General features: G+C 37.2%; 1 protein-coding gene across 1 annotated transcript; it reads right to left on the bottom strand.

The window, feature by feature from the left end:
* Positions 1-440: 440 nt before the first annotated feature.
* LOC117345118 (F-box protein At1g78280-like) lies at positions 441-23,429 on the bottom strand. The gene is made up of 10 exons (XM_033908078.1): positions 23,328-23,429; positions 19,039-19,401; positions 17,156-17,372; positions 16,570-16,678; positions 13,366-13,515; positions 12,624-12,785; positions 9,892-9,977; positions 8,224-8,344; positions 5,620-5,769; positions 441-4,249 (listed from the first exon to the last, which is right to left on the bottom strand). The coding sequence occupies exons 2-10, from the start codon at positions 19,175-19,177 to the stop codon at positions 4,091-4,093; spliced, it is 1,293 nt and encodes a 430-aa protein (XP_033763969.1). The 5' UTR covers positions 19,178-19,401; positions 23,328-23,429; the 3' UTR covers positions 441-4,090.
* Positions 23,430-24,535: the final 1,106 nt, after the last annotated feature.

Below are 24,535 nucleotides of genomic sequence, written 5' to 3'. Positions count from 1 at the left end.
ATTTTGTTTTCACCGTCATAACCATAATTAACGAGATAATGACAGTTGTTTCCTGCCAGCTCATTACCAAATTTTCAAAAATTCAAGGTGAAAGAAAGTTTCAAACAGTTATCATTACACATTATAGAGTTATATTATGATGGTTTCATATTATAAGACCGTACGAGTTACATGTATCTCCCTTCTGTGTGTAGTAGATCATTTTTTGTGTGTATACATATAAATCTAAATCCTAAGCATGCATTTAACATATTAAAGAAATCCCTTAATTTAAAGGAACTTAATGATAAAAAGCATGTAATGTTTCCCTATGGAAAATGTTAAGCTAAATAATATTGATGAAACAGTGGAGTTTGTCTATCTGTAATATTATGTGAGCATATATACATACCGGTATGTCCATTTTTGGTGAAAGTGAAAAAAAACACAAGAATACTGGATACATTGAAATAGTTTATTATCATATGAAACAATACAAAACGATGTAAAAATATAGTAATATATTTCTGGTAGATTTACTCGATTTATAACCGGTATGAACATGCTCATTTGTCCTGGAAATTCAAATTAAGGGAAATATTCTTCAAGGATGACAAAAACATCTACAATTGTTGGAAAACTTGTCTGATCCATAGAATATTAATACATTACCCATATAACCTCACTGTATCTCTCTGGTAACATAGGAGTATTCATTACATATCAATATTATCATTATTAGATATTATAAACGGATCCAAAGATAATATTTTTAAGTTTTATGAATGTTAATAATGTACTTCAATCAATAAAGAGGGCCTAGAGAGATTACCAGGAGTTGCTACTGGTGGTATTGACTTCATAGCTCGTATTTTCTCTTTTTTGCAATTTATGAAACTTTTAAATGACAAATAAAGCTTTGCGTAGTAACATCAACACAAATGCTGCCATTGTCTTTATTGGCACTATGTAGCCAATTAATAAGTAACCTACATACTGTAGCTATACATATTCATGTTAATGACTTGTATATACTTTCCCATACTTGACTAGATTTCAGTTAAAACATGCTGTGGTCTTTCATTGGTTAGATATGAACAGCAATATTACATTATTTGAAAAGAGGTTTATTTCTATCATAAACAGAAATTGGAAAACTGTGCTCACAGTTTTCCAAAACTTTGATCTGTTGAAACAGAATTTGTCCAGCAAAGAGCCTAAATGACTAAACCTTGACCAACATTCCACTGGATTGAGAGTGTATGCAGTCAGCTGTCAGGTTATCAAGATTTGCTTTTCTCCCAATTAGTTACCAGGTAATATTTTATTAACACCTTTTCAAATAACATAATATTTAGCAATCTGATGAATCTCATCCCAAAAAGTCATTAAGTTGATATTGCATGTAAATTATATGAAAAATAATAACTATTTGTACATTCGATGTAAATGATTCAAAAAACAAAAAAAAGTGATAAAAAACTGCATCAAGGAAACACTAAAATGCTGTACCAAAAAATAAAAAAGCAAAAAACATCAATAGACAACTGAACCTATACAAAAAGGAGCTGACTTAAAATAATTAACATTATTGCACACGTGAATATCTAAATTATAACTAGTAATGTCTCATCAGTAAACATCAATATTGATTATGCCTATAGTATAAAGCAATCATGGAGTCATTTTAGTGTTAATAAACTAGTGTGTTTTAGTACATTAACAAGTTTTAATCGGCTAGCTCATCAACAAATTGGTCCAGCAACACACAGTAACCGATATTCAGACTAGTTTTTTCATCATGAAGAACAGTTAAAAAATCAACAAGAGGCCCAAAGGGCCCTGCATCACTCACCTGGATATATTAACTTAGATCACAAATTATTTTTCCACTTTCGGGATCTGCCTCATTATCATACATGATCAATCATGGCTAAAGTCAACACTAACTTATTCTGACATTTGGTTTCTAGGCAAATTCAGTTGTAAAACAAAACTGCATCATATATTTTATCATGTATAACATTGTACATAATTAATTTCTTGGACCATGACCTACATACATCGTCCCGATCTACATACCCCAAATGGTGCAAACAGTAAAACTTAAACTTGTTATATAAAAAAAAAAGACAAAAAATAACAATTTGAAATGTAAAAGTAATCTAAACCATATCAACAAGGAAACATGATGTGTTTTAACATTAACAATACATTGCGAGACATTCTAGGTCATACTGACCAGGTATACAATGGACGGACAGCAAACCTGAACCTAGATAATGAGACATCCCGGAGGGGCCATTCTGGAGGGGCCATCCGGGGGGGGGGGGGGAAGGGACATTCTGGAGGGGCCATTCCGGAGGGGACATCCCGGAGGGAGCTTGGTGCCCCTATACTGTTTGTATTATATATATATTTGGTTCTATTAGGTTTTAACTTTTCTGTACCTTTCTCTAAATAATTATCTGTCCAATGGAATGTGGTATTTACAACATATGACTAGTTTTATCTTCAGATCAGTAGCAAAATCGAAAAAGAGGCAAAGAGAAATTGCAATTAACAAATTTCAACTGTCACATTAAATGTTTTTTCAGATCAGTCTCAACTTTGAACAGTCACATCAAGTGCCTACACATGAATTTTATAAACATATTTAATGGGACTGTTTACTGGCAGACCGCAGACATAAGGCAGTTTGAACATCCCAGCATGCATCTGATGATGCATTGTGGGCTAAATTATGTGGTTAATTGCAAATCAACACAAAACACTGCTCAAAGAAATTTTCAAAACAATTGATATCACAGAATACATAATATCTATGGATTTCAAATGTACATCTATAAACAAACAACAATATAGACTATGAGACCTGCTCTGAGATCAAACAAACAAAACTCATGGAATGGACACTTGTACATTAAAAGTCATAACGATCAGTCAGATGTTTTAGTTTGCCCAAAACCTACAATCCAAACAAACCAATGCTATGTCAAACATGATACACTGTATATCCCACTATAGGACATGGCGAGGGCAATTCTAAAATAGCATGATTTTGTCTATTTGAAAAGCCCAGCAATTGCATAAATTTGGGATGGGGATATCTTGACTGTTTCCACATTATAAGTCTGTAACTCAAAGACAGGGTCAGACATAAGGAGTGAATTGTTCCTGCTATGCATGGCATTACTATGTACATGTATGATTAGATTGTAGGAATATCAATAGTTTCTGTGCCATTTACCAGGGAGTAAGTCCTAAAGGACAGGGCCTGTCCTAGATACTGATCCTAGCAACATACATGTAAGGACTAAGTGATCAAGGCAAGGTCCTGATATGGTATGTATAAGGTACTCATCTCAGCCAACATTATATAGGCTGCTGTATGGTGTACAACTATAGCCTGAGTTTCCTCTGGTCCTGACACCGTGTCTGGTGTAGGCCAGACATGGTGTCAGGGCCAGAGGAAACTCGGTCTAGTGTACAACCAACGTTACTGAGGAACTACATACATGGTCCAGGAAACATACAAACTTGTCTTACCCAACATAAAATCAGTCCCTCCAATTAAAATTTCTGGTCTGACACAGTATTTATTCAGTCCATGTGAATCAAAAAAAGAAAGATTTGGAATTAAAGTTAAATTGCCTGATATTGGGCCAACCTTCTGCACTGCAATGGAAAGGGTTTTTGCTTTAGCTCTCAGCATAAAGGTAGCTGGTTAGAAGTGACAAACATTAAGGTATGAAAGGAATGTTCATAGCCAGACAAACTTAAATTGTTAGATATTTCAGTTGTAAATTCTTACAGGTACGGACACAATTTCCAGCTCAGACCTAGCTTCGTACATGTATGGTTACATATTCAGACAGTTCTCTAGCCCTGACCAACCTTTATACCCATACAGAGATGTTTTCCTTGCTGTTCTCAATCCCGATTCAACTCTTTACATATATAGACATATTTCTCTCCCTGCTTTCAAGTACTGATTCAACTCTTTACATATATATAGATATATTTTCCTCGCTGTTTTCAAATCCTGATTCAACTCTATACATACCGTATACAGATATTTTCCTCACTGTTTTCAAGTCCTGATTAAACACTATACATAAATAGACATATTTTCTTCACTGTTTTCAAGTCCTGATTTCACTCGTTCCTGCTTATCTTTAGTTTTCTTGATCTGATCCAATACTTCCTTTGTGACTTCTTCACCGTGGCGTAGCACCTTTTTGGGGAGGAGTGACATGAACATTTTTACCTGGAAGGAAATGAAACAGTTAAAATTGAGATGTTTTTCCAAACAAGATCAGAAGTAACAAGACATTGCAAGCAATACAAATCCCAAGTATACCTGCTGAAATACCTACAAATAGCCCTGAGGCCAACTCATTCGAAGTATTCTCATATTTGACAAATCTATGAAGTTTGATCAAAATCTGTTGAAAAATTAAGTTGATCTGACAAAGATTTTCTATAAATAGAATTGGTGACTATGGCTTTGACCTTGACATCCTGAAACTGAGTAACAGGAATGCTGACAATGATTTTCTATAAATAGTAAGTGACCTTGTCCTTGACCTTGGCATCATTATAAACACAAAATCGTTCAAGGAATTCTCATACTTAATCATTTGATGAAGTTTGATCAAAATCTACTTAAAATTTGATTGCTAGAGCGCTGACAACATACATGTGTACAGGTACAAACAGAAGGCAGCATCCCCTCCCCTACTTCATCGCAATGGGATCATTACAATGCATATCAATTGCATTGATAATCAATTTTATCATACTTTCCTTTACTACCATACTTTCCTTTACTTTAACAAAAGTACCAACTTTTTAATGAATTGATTGTGTCACCACTTTTATCTAAACTTTGATTTTCAACCTGTTAACTTGGGTGTTTCTGCCAATCCAAACAGGCCATGTGAGTGGAGCTTGATACTTAAACTCCCACAAAACTAAATCAAGTCGTAGAGTCTGCCATATTCATGTGGTAAAATATACGTCCAGTTTTCAGGGGAATGACTCTCAGGTTCAATACACCAAAAAATACCTTATATTGTTTTGTTTTCACTGTCATAATCATAATTACGGAGACAATGACGATTATTTACTGCTAACACATTATCATTGTACCCATGATAATTGCATGCAGATTTTGAACTCGCACAAATCAGAATTTCTTGTGTAACATTCAAGGTAAAAGAAACTTTTATATTTTTTTTTCGTTTGACATTTATTTATATAATTATATCAATTAAACAATGTTTTAATGAGAACATTTGCAAATCCAATATGTTACATATCAGGGGGGAATGTTTTATTAGTACGGGCGGTAACTGATGCTGAGTCTCGCTTCAACGAAGAGTTTATAAGATCCTATCCGCATAACCAATGACTCTTCCTTTAGCTCAAACTTGAGAATTCGGGAAAACTCAATAATAACAAGCCTTTATAATGGCCAAAAGGCAAAACTATAAAGTTAGTAAATTTTCCAAGCACGGATACTGCTATGAAGGAAAGGAAAGTCCACGATAAGGAAAATAGAAGCCCATAGCACTGCCTTGTAGAAGGACTGGAATTTTTTGCCCTATCGTCATGGAAATAAGGCCATATGCTTACCTGGTCAGGGGGGAGAAGTGTACTGAAGTAAGCGGGCAACTTCTTCCGCTTTAAACTTCCTCCCTTGATAATTTCCTCCAGTACGACTAAGTAGTTGTTCCTGTTCATCATTTGTAGTGATAACGCCAGTGTCTGCTCAACATTAAAGGCCTGAAAAAGTTAACACACAAACTGACTACAAGGTCGCCAACCTGGGTTTGATGGGTAACTCGTATCTGTCATATAGAGGTCGCAGAGAACAAATGACTTGAATTGACAATTGACAATTAATTATTCATAGCAATAGACATTTACAACATAAAATACATAGAAACAGACAACAGCATAGGCCTACCTATGAAAAAATGCGCTAACCTGAAAACGATCCCGCCTATACTTACCACCTAGCTGTAACTGTAAGAAACTAAACCTACCATCGCAACTGATACTAATTCTAACCTGTCTCTAAATACCTAAGAAGACATGGCAGCAAACAGGTAACTAATCAGACAGCATGTATTTGATATAACACCCCGAATTTAACAATACCTCACCAAAGGACTGATCACAGCAGAGGACTCACAAAAGCACAGAGGTACAGCATAAAAAGTATGCGACTACAGGCAATGTACGACAAAACATTCACCAGAGATAGGACAAATGGTGGGGCTGACCTCCCTGGGGAGCTGAGGAGCGGGGCCAAAAGGGGTCAATTTGGCCAAATTGATATAAACGACGACTTCTTCTCTAGAACTAAGCAATGGATATCGCTCATATTTGACTGATAGCATTGTTATTGGGTTGCATCCCTTTGAGATGAGGATTCAATATTGTACAAATAGTGTGGCTGACCCCCTGGGGGCCTATCGGGCGTGGCCAAAAGGGGTCTATATGGCAACATTGATATTGATGACTTCTTCTCTGGAACTCAGCAATATATGACATTGATATTTCAGTGGTAACATCCCTAGGAGGCTGGGCTTCAAATTTATACAAATAATCAGGCTGAACCTTCCCCATCCCTGAAGACATATTTCTTTTGCTTTATCATTGAAACCATCCAGATCCCCACCCCATAACCTTGCGGGACGACATCAAGACATGAACACAATCCTAATATAAATATAGGCCCAGGGGTCTTTCCCCACCTCAAGGGACTTATAGTTTCTTTAAATACAATCATGTTGAACCTTGACTTTGTTTCTGGGTTAGATCTTTGAAGCAGTTGAGATCCCCACAACATAATCATACATGTAACATCAATATTTTTGATGTTTGCTCAAATAAACCAGGTGAGCAATACAGGCCCTCTGGCTCTGGGCCTCTTGCATTATGGGTGATAATAATTTGAGTCACAAGTTCACAACTTCCTTACAGATATTCAGAATGTGAAGACTGCTTTTGCAGTTGGCAGGCAGAATACCATTGTGGTATATGTGTGTATACCATTGTGGTATCTGTCAGTATACCATTTTGGTATATGTCGGTATACCATTGTGTGATATATGTGAGTATACCATGGTGGTATATGTCAGTATATCATTGTGGTATATGTCGGTATACCATTGTGTGATATATGTGAGTATACCATTGTGGTATATGTCAGTTTACCATTGTGGTGTATGTCGGTATACCATTGTGGTATATGTCGGTATACCATTGTGGTGTATGTCGGTACATTATTGTGGTATATGTTGGTATACCATTGTGGTATATGCCGGTATACCATTGTGGTGTATGTCCGGTATACCATTGTGGTGTATGTCTGGTATACCATTGTGGTGTATGTCTTGTACATCATTGTGGTATATGTCAGTTTACCATTGTGGTGTATGTCGGTATACCATTGTGGTATATGTCAGTTTACCATTGTGGTGTATGTCGGTATACCATTGTGGTATATGTCGGTATACCATTGTGGTATATGTCGGTATACCATCTGTGGTATATGTATGTATACTATTGTGGTATATGTCGGTATACCATTGTGGTGTATGTATGTATACTATTGTGGTATATGTCGGTATACCATTGTGGTGTATGTATGTATACCATTGTGGTATCTGTCAGTATACCCTTGTGGTGTATGTTGGTATACCATCTGGGTATATGTTTGTACATCATTGTGGTATATGTAGGTATACCATTGTGGTATATGTCGGTTTACCATTGTGGTGTATGTTGGTACATCATTGTGGTATATGTAGGTATACCATTGTGGTATATGTCGGTTTACCATTGTGGTGTATGTCGGTACATTATTGTGGTAAATGTCGGTATACCATTGTGGTACATTGTATATGTCGGTATACCATTGTGGTACATTGTATATGTCGCTATACCATTGTGGTATATGTCGGTATACCATTGTGGTACATTGTATATGTCGGTATACCATTGTGGTACATTGTATATGTCGGTATACCATTGTGGTGTATGTCAGTACATCATTGTAGAGTATGTAGGTATACCATTGTGGTATGTCTGTATACCATTGTGGTGTATATCAGTATACCATTGTGGTATATGTTTGTACATTATTGTGGTGTATTTAGGTATACCACTGTGGTATATGTTGGTATACAGTGGTGTATGTTGATATACCATACAAAATGACATACTTACTTGGTGATACCACCCTGTAGGTATAACAAGCATTTCCCCAGGATAAAGATCCACCTCGAGGAACCGCAGACGTTTAAATCGTGGGTATTTTTTCGTATCCACATCAAAAGCATCAATTGGACTGTGGAAAAAAGAGAGTGGGGCCCGTGTCAGTAACATTTATCATAAAACAATGGACATCGAGGACATTATTTATGTCATATGTGAACTGCTTTAAGATGGTTAAATTTCTGGGATACAGCCACTTTCAAATTTGGTACATAATAACTTCTAATTAAGAATTATTATTATTAGCCATTTGTACTGTCAATGTTTTGTTGCAAATCAGGTAAGAGGAAAGAGACAGCAGCAGGACCGAGGCTGACTTGAGACCTTATCAAGGTTTGGACTTCTCTACACCTGAGGGTAGAATATCCACATCCAACATGTTCGATCTGGCAAACAAGAAAAGACACTGGGAGGCAAATTTCTAGGGCCACATGATCAATAGAATCTAAAACTCATGTCTAGGTATTAAATATTAGACACTTGTTTATAAATTTTGTAAAGTTTGATTCAATATTATATTGCATTCTCATCGACATACAGGGGAAGGGAGATAACTCTCACTGTGCTGATTACAACCTGCCCTGTCGATAAGGTGTAGCAACTGTACATGCTGCACCCATTGCATGATCTTGTTGCCACAAAATTTGGGATTTTATATTTTCTCTTAACTTTATCCCTCAACATTGACTCACTTTTGGCCTTTCATGAGAGTTCGCCCCTGTGAGGAAGGCTTACGGTTCTGTCCACTGGTCGAGACATACCTGAGCCTTTAAATATGGTAGTGTCTGCTCCTGTTTAATGCTCAGTATCTAAAGAGTAGGACAAATTGTTTTCCAGCTGTCAGTATAATGTGACTTGGTGGGTTGTCCTTCTTGGTGTCTTCTGCAGTATATTTCAGTGAGGTAGCACTATAAATTCGACATCATTTTTTCGCTACCACAAGGAGACAATAACAAACAGACCACAGCCTATGAAAACACACTGGCAAACAGTACATACATTCATATTGCACAAAGGGAGGCTGTCCTTAAATAACCATTATAACTGTTGATAGGGCGTTAAACAATACAAACCAAATTGAGGCATTAAAATGTTAAAAAGATCATTACTTTTGTTCCGATCAACTTATCTGCCTGCACAATATCTTCCCACTGCACAAAGACGAGAAAAGAAATAAATACAAGGTGTTACAATGTGTGTAACAGATCACCCAAGCTCTCTACAATCCCCAAAGGGACCAGAATGATCTAACATCAGGCCCTAGGTAACAGGTAAAATTTCCAATCCTTCTCATTTCCCCAAGGTTACTAGGTTACTAGGTAACTATCCCTTACAATAAGTACATATATGATGGTCAGTAAAATTCAACTCTGAATGATGTTTTTGCATTTAAAATAAAATGAGAATATTATGGTGAAAAAGAACGTATCTAATATAGAATAACAACAGAGAAAATTGATGTTAAAACAAAACCACAAGTCTAACTCAAAATCTACAAAAACGTAGGGAATATAAAAACAAAAAATACGAAGATATCATCTCTGCCACCTACCAAGTTATAATTACTGGAGTTTGTAGTGAATATTCCAGACCTGTGAAGATTCCTACATAGATTCTCACCTATTATATTTGCGACATTCGAGAGGGAAGCCGCAGCGGACACCAGGGTCTACATACAACAGGTGGTCCTGTCCGGGAGGCACCAGCTGAGAATGAGAATATATCACATTATATCGTTAATGGTTAAGTTTACAATGAACCATGAGTAGCCTCCCTTATATTACAATGTATACAGGATTACCTCCCATTGCATCATCAGGCTGAAAACCATCATCATTATGTATATAATGTCATTTTGTTTAAAAATTATTAAAGACATAAATGCTATCCTATAGTAGTATGCTAGGAAGTGATAATTTCAAAGTAAAATGACTCTGCAAAATAAAAACCCCAAAAAATGTTTCCATGCAGGGCCTGTTTGTTTATGCAGACAAACCTGTTCGACAATTTTTGATTGTAACATTTCAGGCACCAATCTGGACAGACCTGCAGATATTAATACAGGTCTTGAAAGTCTTTGTCAAAGCTCATCAAAAAGCATAAAAACAAGAGGCCCATGGGGCCTGTATCGCTCACCCGGTTGGATTTGACCAAATGTCAAAATAATGTTCATGTTCAATTCCTTTTGTTTGTTAACCTCAAACAATGCTATTTATGGTTATAGCGTGGGGATCCCAACTGCTTTAAAGAAATAATGAAGTCCAGACTCTCTGAGTTTACAACATGCATTTATAACTTTATGACTAGTAGTGATTTAAAGGAATTACCTCTATTTCCTATATGGGGCCCCGCCCCTTTTGCCCCTCGGGGGTCAGAGTCACCATTTATGCAAAATCTGTTCCCCTTTCCCAAAGAATGCTTCTGACCAAATTGGGTTCAAATCCATTCATAAATTTATGACAAGTAGCGATTTAAAGGAATTACCTCTATTTCCCATATGGGGCCCCGCCCCTTTGGCCCCTTGGGGGTCAGAGTCACCATTTATGCAAAATCTGCTCCCCTTCCCCAAAAGATGTTTCTTATTAAATTGGGTTCAAATCCATTCATAACTTTATGACTAGTAGCGATTTAAAGGAATTACCTCTATTTCCCATATGGGGCCCCGCCTCTTTGGCCCCTCGGCGGTCAGAGTCACCATTTATGCAAAATCTGTTCCCCTTCACATAAGAATGTTTCTGACCAATTTGGGTATAAATCCATTCATAACTTTATGACTAGTAGCGATTTGAAGGAATTACCTTTATTTCCCCATTAGGCCCTGCCCCTTTGGCCCCTTGGGGGTCAGAGTCACCATTTACGCAAAATCTGTTCCCCTTTCCTAAAGGATGTTTCTGACCAAATTGGGTTCAAATCCATTCATAACTTTATGACTAGTAGCGATTTGAAGGAATTACCTCTATTTCCCCATTAGGCCCCGCCCCTTTGGCCCCTTGGGGTCAGAGTCACCATTTATGCAAAATCTGTTCCCCTTTCCCAAAGGATGTTTCTTACTAAATTGCGTTAAAAACCATTCATAACTTTATGACAAGTAGCGATTTAAAGGAATTACATCTATTTCCCATATGGGGCCCCGCCCCTTTGGCCCCTTGGGGGTCAGAGTCACCATTTATGCAAAATCTGTTCCCCTTTCCCAAAGGATGTTTCTTACTAAATTGCGTTAAAAACCATTCATAACTTTATGACTAGTAGCGATTTAAAGGAATTACCTCTATTTCCCATATGGGGCCCCGCCCCTTTGGCCCCTTGGGGGTCAGAGTCACCATTTATGCAAAATCTGTTTCCCTTCCCCCAATGATGTTTTTGACCAAATTCGGTTCAAATCTTTTCATAATTTTATGACTAGTAGCGATTTAAAGATATTACCTCTGTTTCCCCATTAGGCCCCGCCCCTTTGGTCCTTTGGGGGTCAGAGTAACCATTTATGCAAAATCTGTTCCCCTTCACATAAGAATGTTTCTGACCAAATTGGGTTCAAATCCATTCATAACCTTTATGACTAGTAGCGATTTGAAGGAATCACCTCTATTTCCCCATTAGGCCCCGCCCCTTTAGCCCCTTGGGAGTCAGAGTCACCATTTATGCCAAATCTGTTCCCCTTCCCCAAAGAATGTTTCTGACCAAATTGGGTTCAAATCCATTCATAACTTTATGACTAGTAGCGATTTAAAGGAATTACCTCTATTTCCCTATTAGGCCCCGCCCCTTTGGCCCCTTGGGGGTCAGAGTAACCATTTATGCAAAATCTGTTCCCCTTCCCCAAAGGATGTTTCTGACCAAATTGGGTTCAAATCCATTCATAACTTTATGACTAGTAGCGATTTAAAGGAATTGCCTCAATTTCCCCTATTGGGCCCCGCCCCTCAGGCCCCTTGGGGGTCAGAGTCACCATTTATGCAAAATCTGATCCCCTTCTGCCAAGGATGTTTCTGACCAAATTTGGTCAAAATCCAATAAGAACTTTTTGACTAGTAGCGATTTGAAGCAAATGTTGACGGACGGACGACGGACGCCGGATGCCGGACGACGGACGCTGCACCATGGCATAAGCTCACCGGACCTTCGGTCCAGGTGAGCTAAAAATCACTAGGTCTGTCATTATTCATAAACGAACAACTCTGGTCCAACTGTTTGTACTGTGATAAATGAAAACGGCCCAGCTTTTAAGAGTAAAATTACCGATCTACCTAATTCAAAACCCATAGTATCCCTGCTTTCTAAAAACATTTTATCATTGAGAGCCACCACACTTATCACTAGTAGATATATTTCAAAATCTACAGATCAAATTCTACCTTCCACTTTTTGTGTCCCTGGAGAACTGCACTTATACCAGTCCAATTATAGGGGTCCATGTGCAAAGTAGAGCGAGAATTAGCTGTTCCCCACAGCATCATACAATCCCAGGGACGTATCACCTCCGGAAACAAGTTAAAGAAATTTTCCTCTGTGTATTCCTGTCACAAAAAAAGGAAACGTTTCATCTCAAATCTTCAGCAGGCATAGACAGTTACTTCTTTACAATAAAGCTGTGTTGCAACAGTTGATGTAAAAATTCAGTTTTTTGTCTGTAACAAATTATTTATCACAGACCTTGTAATTTAAATCAATGAAGGTGTATATATATGTATACAGTGAAACTTCTCTAAACCGAACATGCATGGTACATGAATATTTGGCCAGTTTAGAGAGGGTTTAGTTTGGGGAAGTCAGCCACTTTGACAGGTAAGGATCCGGGGATAATATTTATTGGATGACTTTTTTTTTTTTAATTTTTGAAGCAGTGTTAACATTATTGAGTTAATGAATACATAGAATGCAGAATTTACAAAATTAAACAAATCAAATAAGTTCTGATACCGATTCAAACTTTATGCCATATATCATTTCACTTGTCATTTCACAATGCTGTCATTGGCACGGAGCTGCATCCGGACTGACACTACACCTCTGTTGCTTATGGTGTACGAAAAAGTGTAATTTATCTCATTGAAAACTAGAACTGTTTTACAAATAAAAATATGTAGTACTACATACATTTTGGCCGATATCCTTTTTCAGCTCCGGACGCATAACAATAAATAGCTCATCTTCTAGATATGTCCAGGTGTCGAAACTGGCTTCATTTAGGTGGTCAATGAATACCTCTAAGGGCAGAGCATGTCCAGTTGCATGCTGCAGTCCTCCCTAAATAAATATTCAGCTTCATTTGAAGGGCATGATGGAGAATCCATTTGATTTCATCAGTATATTTTCTAGCTATAGTGTAAGAATTCTATTAATTTACAAGTTGATGAGATCACGTAAGCTCAATCATATAACGCTTTTTAAGATCTAGATATCTGATAAAAGTTCCAATAAATTACATCCAGGTAATTAGGGCTATCCAAATAAACATTGTATCCAATGTGAGGGCTCCGGATCCAGAAATAAAGAAATTATATTTATGGTGGGTGCTGAAGGCAACACAGCTTATTATAATGATAGTGTTTGAATTGAATAATTTCTATGAGTGGTCCCTGTTTGACAAATCTAGAGTCCTCCAGTTACAAAGATATTTTATTGGTCATTTCAGGACAGCCTCCCCAGCATGAGAAATTCATGTGTTTACCCCATCAAAAGTGTGTTTTGGGAGGCTGTGGTATGTTTGTGTTAGTCTCCTTGTGATAGCGCGGAACTGGCAATGGATGTTAAACTTATTGTGCAATAGATGAAGCATACAGCTGTAGACATCAAGTAGGACACCTAATCACTTGATCACATTAAAATGACAACAGGCAAACTAGGTGTCCCACTCCCAAAATGCTGAACGTTAAACAGGAGTAGCAACTGCCTATTATTGACTCGGGAATGTTGTGGGCAGGGGACAGAACCCGTTAGGTTTGTTTTGGTTTAACGTCCTATTAACAGCCAGGGTCATTTGAGGACATGCCAGGTTTTGGAGGTGGAGGAAAGCCGGAGTTCCCAGAGACAAGAGATCCCAGAGGGATCTTGGCGCCCACCATTGAATGATCTTTATAGGTTCCATGTCAGATTGATCTTTTCTATATTTTTCCCTTCCTCTAAGTCTTACTAATAGCCCTCTGGTACTTTTCAAACAAAGGGAACCTATATAACAAATTTAAGATTTAGCATTAATGGCTGTCTGCCGGCCATGTTGTTTTCAGATTGGTCCAAAAATGCAATACCAGGAACCAAGGGGAACCTACATATGAAATTTGAGGAAGATCCTTTCAGCAATTTCTGAGAAATAGCGATAACAAACTTCAATTGTCAAAATCAAAGATGGCTGCCTCTCGGCCATGTTGTTTTCTGATTGATCTCAAAATGCAATATGCATAACTAGGCACCAAGAGGAACCTACATATGAAATATGAGAAGGATCCCTTCAGCATTTTCTGAGAAATAGCGATAACAAACTTCAATTGTCAAAATCCAAGATGGCTGCCTGTCGGCCATGTTGTTTTCCCATTAGTCTCAAAATGCAATATGCATAACTAGGCACCGAGGGGAACCTACATATGAAATTTGAGAAAGATCCCTTCAGTACTTTCTGAGAAAAAGCGATAACAAACTTCAATTGTCAAAATCCAAGATGGCTGCCTGTCGGCCATTTTGTTTTCCAATCGGTCTCAAAATGCAATATGCATAACTAAGCACCAAGAGAAACCTACATGTGAAATTTGAGAAAGATCCCTTCAGTGCTTTCTGAGAAAGCGATAACAAACTTCAATTGTCAAAATCCAAGATGGCTGCCTGTCGGCCATGTTGTTTTCCCATTAGTCTCAAAATGCAATATGCATCACTAGGCACCGAGGGGAACCTACATATGAAATTTGAGAATGATCCCTTCATTACTTTCGGAGAAATAGCGATAACAAACTTCAATTGTCAAAATCCAAGATGGCTGCCTGTCGGCCATGTTGTTTTCTGATTGGTCTCAAAATGCAATATGCATAACTAGGCACCAAGAGGAACCTACATATGAAATTTGAGAAAGATCCCTTCAGTATTTTCTGAGAAATAGGGATAACAAACTTCAATTGTCAAAATCCAAGATGGCTGCCTGTCGGCCATGTTGTTTTCCCATTAGTCTCAAAATGCAATATGCATCACTAGGCACCGAGGGGAACCTACATATGAAATTTGAGAATGATCCCTTCATTACTTTCGGAGAAATAGCGATAACAAACTTCAATTGTCAAAATCCAAGATGGCTGCCTGTCGGCCATGTTGTTTTCTGATTGGTCTCAAAATGCAATATGCATAACTAGGCACCAAGAGGAACCTACATATGAAATTTGAGAAAGATCCCTTCAGTATTTTCTGAGAAATAGCGATAACAAACTTCAATTGTCAAAATCCAAGATGGCTGCCTGTCGGCCATGTTGTTTTCCGATTGGTCTCAAAATGCAATATGCATAACTAGGCACCTAGGGAAACCTACATAGGAAATTTGAGAAAGATCCCTTCAGCACTTTCTGAGAAATAGCGATAACAATAATTGTTTACGGACGGAGGGACGGACGGACGACGGACCACGGACGCAGGGCGATTTGAATAGCCCACCATCTGATGATGGTGGGCTAAAAAACCACCAATCTATGTTCAGTACCAGTCAACTGCCCAACGTGGGTTTCAAACTTGCGACCCAGAGGTGGAGGGCTAGTGATAAAGTGTCGGGACACCTTAACAACTTGGCCAACGCGGCCCCGGACAGAACCCAAAACCTTCCTCACATGATAGTGACTCTATACCTTCATTGTGTGTGATCATAAGAAAGACACATTGATATGTAGTGACTTAAATTAAGACGTCTTTGTGCCAAATACCAAATATTGGCACCAGACAGATCAGATGACAAGAGAAAAATGAAATTTTTAAACTGCACTTTGATAAGGACTATTTAAATAAAATATCTACCCAACAGGAGGACTCCATGATTGTCAAACAGGGACCACCAATAAAAGAAATTCAATTCAAACAGGACTATATATCAGGCTGCAATTTCTCCAGCACTCACCTCACTATGTATAGAATTTCTGTATTTCTCGATTCCTCCAATTGAATATATATATATTTTGCCCTTAAGACAAGAAGTGTTCCTAATGACACGTATGCTTTTCATGTTCATAATAATTATAATTTGGTTAATTAGAACTAGATTTCTAACAGTTACTTTGTCGTTCTGATAGTCAACTAATACTTTTCTCTTTACGTTACATATATATACAAACTTACAACCACAGCTTTCATCACTACACGCTCCTTGCCGTATTTCTTGATGAAAACTTCTTTAGTCCAGTTCATGGCTGGCCACTTGGTTACTACATCTGTCAGTATAACTGGCCTGGAGACATAATAGGCATATCTTTGTTATGAATAGATAATTAAGATCAAAATGAAACAATCACTGAATCATGAAGATCCTGTGTTTGAAAAATATTTATTTTGTCAGTGAACAATTAAAGCAAACAAGGGTTGTCAGACAACATAGCTCACTGAGGGGTTGAAATTCAGAACTAATTTTAATCTAGGTAGGTCAAAGGTCCACCAATGTAATACCAATGGAAAGATCTTGTCACATGGACCACATATGTCAAATATGAAAGCCTTAATTCATACAGTTCACATACAGTGGCAAAGGTTTCATTTTTTATAAAAAGTAGGTCAAAGTCTCGACTTAATAATATTTTGTCTAGATAGCTTCCAGCAGAGGTTTCTATATTTATTTGTATTTTTTTTTGGTTCTTAACAGTCCAATATTATTATGTAGTAGAGAGGTTGGGAACTCACATCTTGATAGATTGCGTTTTTGTTATATTACCATTTAGCATCGTAGGTGTCAAAGAATTCATCGACAGAGAGGCCAGACCTTCGCTCCACCTTCCAGTTGTGCTGTGGTCTTTCGTAGTACTCCAAGTTATACTCTCGCTCCTTCATGGCCATCTCATGGTTAAATGTGTATGAATATTGAGATAAGTTTATCACTTCATTCCATGACCCTTCCTTAAAGTCCTCTGGGACAACACTGAATGATATGCCTACAACAAGAAATGTCAAAGTAAGTATTGCATACCAATGTATTGTGGGTGGTCAAGTGGCACAGTGGTAACACACCTGCCTGTCACATGGGCAGCCGGGATTTGATTCCCCAATTGAATGTAAACAAGAGGCCCATGGGGTCTGTATCACTCACCTGGTTGGATTTGACCAAATGTCAAAATAATGTTCATGTTCAATTCGTTAATACGTAGCTTTATTTGTCAATCTCGAACAATGCTATATATGGTTAAAGTGTGAGGATACCTGAACTGCTTTAAAGAAATAACGGAGTCCAGACTCTCTAAGGGTCTGAAAGAGGTGGAGGATTGTTTTTATAACATAATTTTGTTTAAAGAAGTCTCTTAGTGTGGGGATAGACCCTTGGGCCTATTTTTACATCGGAATTGTGTTTATCCCTTAACGTCCAGTGGTGCTATACATGGTTATGGGATGGATGGTAACAGCAACAATTTATGCAAAATCTGTTCCCCTTTCCCCAAGGATACTTCTGACCAAACTGGGTTCAAATCCATTCATTATTTTATGACTAAGTAGCGATTTAAATGAATTACCTCTAATTTACATATTGGGCCCCATCCCTTTGGCCCCTTGGGGGTAAGCTTCACTGTTTATGCAAAAGCTGTTCCCCAGCTTTCCCCAAGGATGTTTCTGACCAAATCAAGTTCAAATCCATTCATAACTTAATGATTAGTAGGGATTTAAAGGCATTACCTCTATTTCCCCATTTGCCCGCCATACATGGCTGTATCCAGTTATATAACTACACTTAAGCAATGAACATTGGTTTTAATGTTGTTATAGTCGATATGGCACAAGATGTATGGTGGGCAAATGGCATGGGAACCCGTTAGGGTGCCATGCTTCATTTGCCCACCATACATCTTGCTGCCATATCGACTATAACAACATTAAAATCACTGTTCAATACTTATATTTACATTGTTTTACCATTTTTGTCAACACTGGAAAAAAAACTAAACCAACACAAAAAATCCCGCCTTTTTTAATGTCACATGACCCACTGGGTGTTATAGGCGTATGGTGGCAACTGCCTCTAATCATTGTGTCAATGGGGAAATGCAAAGCAAATGTAAATATATATTTATATTATTTGTTATACTATGCATTGAACCTCTACCAGGTGCTTATTGCTTAGCATTCAGTAGATATAAATATGATACTGAGCTGATAGAAGATAAGTGATCAGTAAATAAAATACCCCAATCGCATCCTGAGGTTCCCAGAATGTCAGACAGAATCTTATGTATCCTGCTATCCTGAGCCTTGACTTGGCTCAGCTACATAAGACCTTGACAGGAAATTCTAACATGGAGAACCATATCACATAGTCTGTATACCACAAGTAACATCATTAAATAGGAAAATATTTCTTTGCCACATCAGTGTAGTAAAAATAGAAATATATTGGTATATATGCACGAGTATTTGACACCATAAAATATTAATAACCAAACCTTAAAATAATCTTAGCTCTGACAATCTGACAATGGCATAAATATTAATTCTGTTGCATGCACACATTATGGAATAGGAAATTACAGACTTAAGATAAGTCAACAAGTCCAACTAATTTGCGGCCAGGAAATTAAAGCATCTATACATCTACAGGAAATTAATTCTCACCTGCAATCATGATGGAAGAAACGATCAAAACCAGCAGCAGCCGACATGGTGTGACTAATTCACTGTTGGAATGTTTCTCGGCTAGCAGACGCAGTGCTCTAGTCCGTGCACAAGCTGGCTTAGCAACGACTTTAGTCATATTAATTATATCAGTTCCTGTACATCTAAGGGCAGGGTCATGTTAAAATTTCCTCAGCTGTGAGAAGGTCAGGTTATCAAAGTCTGGAAAAGGGTAGTTTTGTCCTGATCTGTCTTTAGGGAATGAGTATTTTGTAGTTGAACGTAGCTGTAATATCAGGTATCACTCATAACTGTGTAGGCCTCGCGCAGGTACAAAGTACTAACTTTTCTCCGCAGGTTTACCTGTAATGTAAATAATGGGATATTCCATTCAATGGTAAAAAAACTTGAAGAATTTATTGTAGATCAAAGCTCAGTGCTTTAACAGAAATGTGAAAGATAAATCAGTTTCAAACAGAATCATCATTCGACATATGCATATATACAATGTATATAACATGAATAAAAAGCTGTTTGGATTGTCTATTATAATTAACAGCAAATTAATGCATGGAGTTTAATAATGTTTATCAATTACCTACAAGTAGCATTCCCAGACCTGTCAATGTTTACCTACCTGTAATATTCCTACACCTGTCAATGTTTACCTACCTGTAATATTCCTCGACCTGTCAATGTTTACCTACCTGTAATATTCGTAGACCTGTCAATGTTTACCTACCTGTAATATCCCTAGACCTGTCAATGTTTACCTACCTGTAATATTCCTAGACCTGTCAATGTGTACATACCTGTAATATCCCTAGACCTGTCAATGTTTACCTACCTGTAATATTCCTAGACCTGTCAATGTGTACCTACCTGTAATATTCCTAGACCTGTCAATGTTTACCTACCTGTAATATCCCTAGACCTGTCAATGTTTACCTACCTGTAATATTTCTAGACCTGTCAATGTTTACCTACCTGTAATATTCCTAGACCTGTCAATGTTTACCTACCTGTAACATTCCTAGACCTGTCGATTTTTACCTACCTGTAAAATCCTTAGACCTGTCAATGTTTACCTACCTGTAATATTCCTAGACCTTTCTCTCCTCACTACACCTATGATCTATTATATTTACAGGTGTATTCTGAGACCAGTCAACTTTTAACTTGCATTTCTACATGACGGCTATTGACATAGTTTTTACTCATTACATATTCATGAGGAAAGTTTCTGAAAAATTCAGAATCTGTCGTTACGCTTATATTCACAAATACAAAAACTTATTGATTCTGAATCTCAAACTAGTTTTTTAATCAAATATTCATTAAAAATATTGATCGCTCCTATATCAGTATTGAAGCAGTAAGTGGAAATACAACAGTAAGTATCTATAGGTTACAGTCAGCTATTGAAACAAATAAATTCAGCATTAACAGAACATATACAGGCAGTGCACACTTACCCACTGAACATACTTTTTGGTACATAAGCGTTTCATTCTATAAAAATATCTTTGTCTCCTAAAGAAGATGAAGCTATTTGAATTTTGTTTCTTTTCCCACCATTCCTTATTAGACCTCTGCCCAGAAGCTTTTAGGGACAGAATAAACGGAAATTATACAAGTGCAATCAATGACTGTGAAGCTTACCGGCAGCAGCAATCACACTATACACTTTTTTTATGTATGTTACTAAGCATGTCATTTTGAAATTGTACGTCACATAACATCACTCCTAGACCTCTAATGGATGTATAAACCAAATTAGAAGGGTGTGAGGTGTATACTTTTGGACTTACAAGCTTTCCAAAATCTTACCCCAAAGTGGGTTTTGGTGCCTGAAAAAAGGTTTAGTCCACAAAATGGTAAAATGCGAAAAAAAACACAATTTTTTTCTGCATAATTTTGTCACAACATCACTCCTAGATGTCTAATGAAGAAGGGTGTGAGGTGTATATTTTTTGACTAACAAGCTTTCCAAAAACCTACCCCAAACACTTTTAAGTCTTAGGGTGGGACGCTGACGTGGACACAGACGCCGGGGTTACAGCATTAGCTCACCGTTACTCGTAATCGGTGAGCTAATAAAACAAAGTTTGAACTTTGGATTGACTTTTGGATTGCACCCTACAGTTAAACAATAAGAGAGAAATGGCTACACCCCCAAGTCAGTCCTGGCTGTTTGCATGTTACACATTCAGTGGCAAGAGCTGCATGGTTATATAATCTATCAAAGGGAATTAATGTAGCCTTTGAATTGAATTAAGCCTTGACACCTGTATATACCCTGTACATTAGGGCCAGCTTCCCAAGAACAACCCTACTACTACTAGTGATTGGAATCAGTTTCACTTTCAGAATCCATAATCACAAACTTGAAATCTATTGATTATTGTTTATACCACACTAATCTGTTTTCTAAACTTAGCACAGAATTCCCCTTTGGTAGAAAATGTATGTACATCTCAAATACATACATGTATATAACACATCTTAGCCTTTGTTATCAATATTTCTAATACTGAACACAAACAAAGCATTTAACAGTTGTTAATATATATCTAAATCTCCTTAAATCGCTTGTATCATATTCACCAATTGAATACAGGCGCGTAGCCAGGCGTACGCTCGTACGCCTGGGCGTCCACCTCATTTTTTTCGAAATAGTCTTTTTACGCCCCGGGTCAAGCGTGTATCCCGTTTATTTATTTATTTTTTTGTTTTTGTTTTTTGTTTTTTATTTCTTCCGGATTGTTGAAATCCCTGCCAGGCGTTCTGATTCAGCAATTATATACTTATGTCGTTCAGCATCATGCGCAGGGTAAAAACCTATCTGAGGTCTACCATGCGATGTGACCGGATGTCGTCGCTTGCATTGTTGCATGCATATCGAGATTTTGATGTAGACCTTGACTTGGTAGTGTCCAGGTTTGCTGAAACCAAAGCCCGCCGACTGGGTTTCATATTTCAATGAATGAATGAATGAATGAATGAATTGACACAATATCTCATGGAAATTGAAAGTTGAATAAAAACCAATTATAACTCCCAAAATAGACGTATTTCTTGTTTAGTTGGACTAATGAAACTGCCACCAGAATACTGGAGATTACTCCTAAGGCCTTCTATAAATCAAATTTTTCCTGGGGGATACCCCACAGACCCCCTAGCGGGAGGGGGAAGTATCCCCCTCCCGTGCCCACCACTCCTCGCGCTGCGCACTTCGAGTGAGCTATAGGCATCACGTCGGAGTACACTTCCGAACAGGCCTAGCCACGCGCCTGGAATATATCTGTCAAATATAAGATCTTCTTGCTTCCGTAACATTACAAAAATACGGGAAGCCAAAGATTTGCAAACACTTTCAGAAATTTTCAAATGCCCTTTCAAAATGTCATCGATGATTGGTTTTATTATTTTTCTTAAACTAGTTTTATTTTATTTTCGATCACAGGTGACCTGTGATTTTTCCCATTCATTATCGGTTATTTACATTTTTGTTATTTGTCGAACCTCTAAGTCTTCGAGTTTTGACAAATAACAAAAATGTAAAAAATATCTGATAATAAACGTTAAAAATCATGATATGAAACTTCAAAGTCTTATATTATAGAACTATGGTAAATTGTGGTCATCTGCTGCCACCCCCGCCCTGCCAGCCCGGCCCTGCCACACATAGCCAGATGCATTATTCACATCTTAACATACCGGTATAAAAAAAATCCTAGAAGATGAAAAACAAATCTACTGGTCTGGGCAAACATTGAATTATATTCTATGAATTAAAGTTTCACGCAATTTATGGTGTGCATTATCTGACTTATGGAAAGAATCAACAATGCCTTATAATTACGTTATGTGTGAATTAATCAATTAATAAATATGGACCTTGTTCCTTATACACTGTCCGGCTCGATGGGGCACCTGCTCAATTCGTCCCTTGTCGAATAGCAGGTGGCATTATATGGACTGCCAACACATATCATCGTGTTTCATTAAATCCAATTATTTATTCTCTCAATCATGCATTTATAATCTAAAAGCAATATTTGGAAAAGACGATGTTTATAAATCAGCTACAAAATGGGGACGAGTTGCCTCTTTAACTCACCGGAAATGTTTAATTTAGATCTACAGCGTAACATTATTTGGATATAGACAGCTGATAGATACAATACATCGCCCTATGAAATAAAATATCATATTTCTTAATGCAAATAAGTAACTTGGCATTTCTTAACGGTAAACAGAAAGGTTTGTGACATTATGACACTTACCATCTGACCTGTAGGCCTACATGTAGACTTTCTTGGACACGGTAGCTTTATTGCAGAGGCTGGGAAACTTGAGGCGTATAACGACCGACCCGGACAGAAAAAATCTGTGATCTACAAGAGTTGTCGTTCTTTACACTCACTATAAGGACGACAACTCTACGCACTGTTCAGGCTTTGTCACAATTAATAATGATTTATAATCGCAAGTGCAATAACAGGACCTAAAATAAGTACCTCTTCCAATAAAACGACATTTGTCGTTGAACTCTTTACACTAGAGTGTATATACCAATATATAACTACAACACGATGGGGTATTACTATCAACAGGTATACATGTACAGATGGAATTTTTCGTTCATATGAGAGGGTGAATTCAGGACAGGGCAAATTGAATAAGTTTCGTGAGAGGTTGAATTAAGTAAAGACATGGCAAACGTTTCCCATTTTATAGTATATGTATATGAACAAATTTTTCAGATACAAATGTAAAAGTTTTTAGGTTATTATGTTTACATGCAATTCATTCTTATTTAAAATTCGATTAGCTATATCTCCCATGTGTACTCTTTGTGATTCCGAGATTGAAACCATTATCCATATTTTATGGGAATGCCAAGAGGTCCAAAATCTTCTTCTTAGTTTTGAAAATCTTTTAGATGCACTCATTATTCCTTTTGATTTTAATAAAGAATCTTATCTTTTTGGATTCCTTACACAGAATGTGAATGGTAAAATTGATAATGAAATACTTATAATAATTAAACACTATATATATAAAATGCGTTGTCTTCATAACTCCTTAAATATAAGTGCATTGGTTAACTCAATCAAGGACTACCATTATATACAAAAAGTTATAGCGAATACAAAAGGAGATACTTATAGGGAAAAGTTTAAAAAGGAATGGAAAAAAATGGGAAAAACTTATTGCTTTGTACAGTTGTCTCCTGAGTGTTGAAATATGTCTGACTCTGTATTTTTCTTGTAAATTATTTATTCATAATTTCATAACATTGTGAGTTGAGTTCTGAAACCAATAGTCCATCTCCTCTCTTTGTCTGTCTGTCTCTCTCTCTGTCTCTCTCTCTCTCTTTCTGTCTCTCCTTGTGCATATACTTTAGTTATTTGCCCATAATCTGGAATTAGTAGGTTTTTCCCCCCCTTTTTTGTGTGTGTTTATCCCTATTCCCAACAAATTTGTTTGT

The sequence above is a fragment of the Pecten maximus genome, chromosome 16 (assembly GCF_902652985.1).
Source record: "Pecten maximus chromosome 16, xPecMax1.1, whole genome shotgun sequence".
In the NCBI taxonomy this organism is placed as follows: domain Eukaryota; kingdom Metazoa; phylum Mollusca; class Bivalvia; order Pectinida; family Pectinidae; genus Pecten; species Pecten maximus.
Note: the sequence above shows the minus strand (reverse complement) of the source record. Positions and strands in the feature narration are given on the sequence as shown.

Bases quoted from the DNA above. Each gene is read 5' to 3' on its own strand.
- LOC117345118 (XM_033908078.1), bottom strand. From the start codon at position 19,177: ATGACTAAAGTCGTTGCTAAGCCAGCTTGTGCACGGACTAGAGCACTG. The intron at 13,516-16,569 runs GTAAGTTTGTAT...ATATTTATTTAG, and splicing joins TAGTGATGAAAGCTGTGGTT to GGAGGACTGCAGCATGCAAC. The intron at 8,345-9,891 runs GTGAGAATCTAT...TTTTTTCCACAG, and splicing joins GAATGTCGCAAATATAATAG to TCCAATTGATGCTTTTGATG.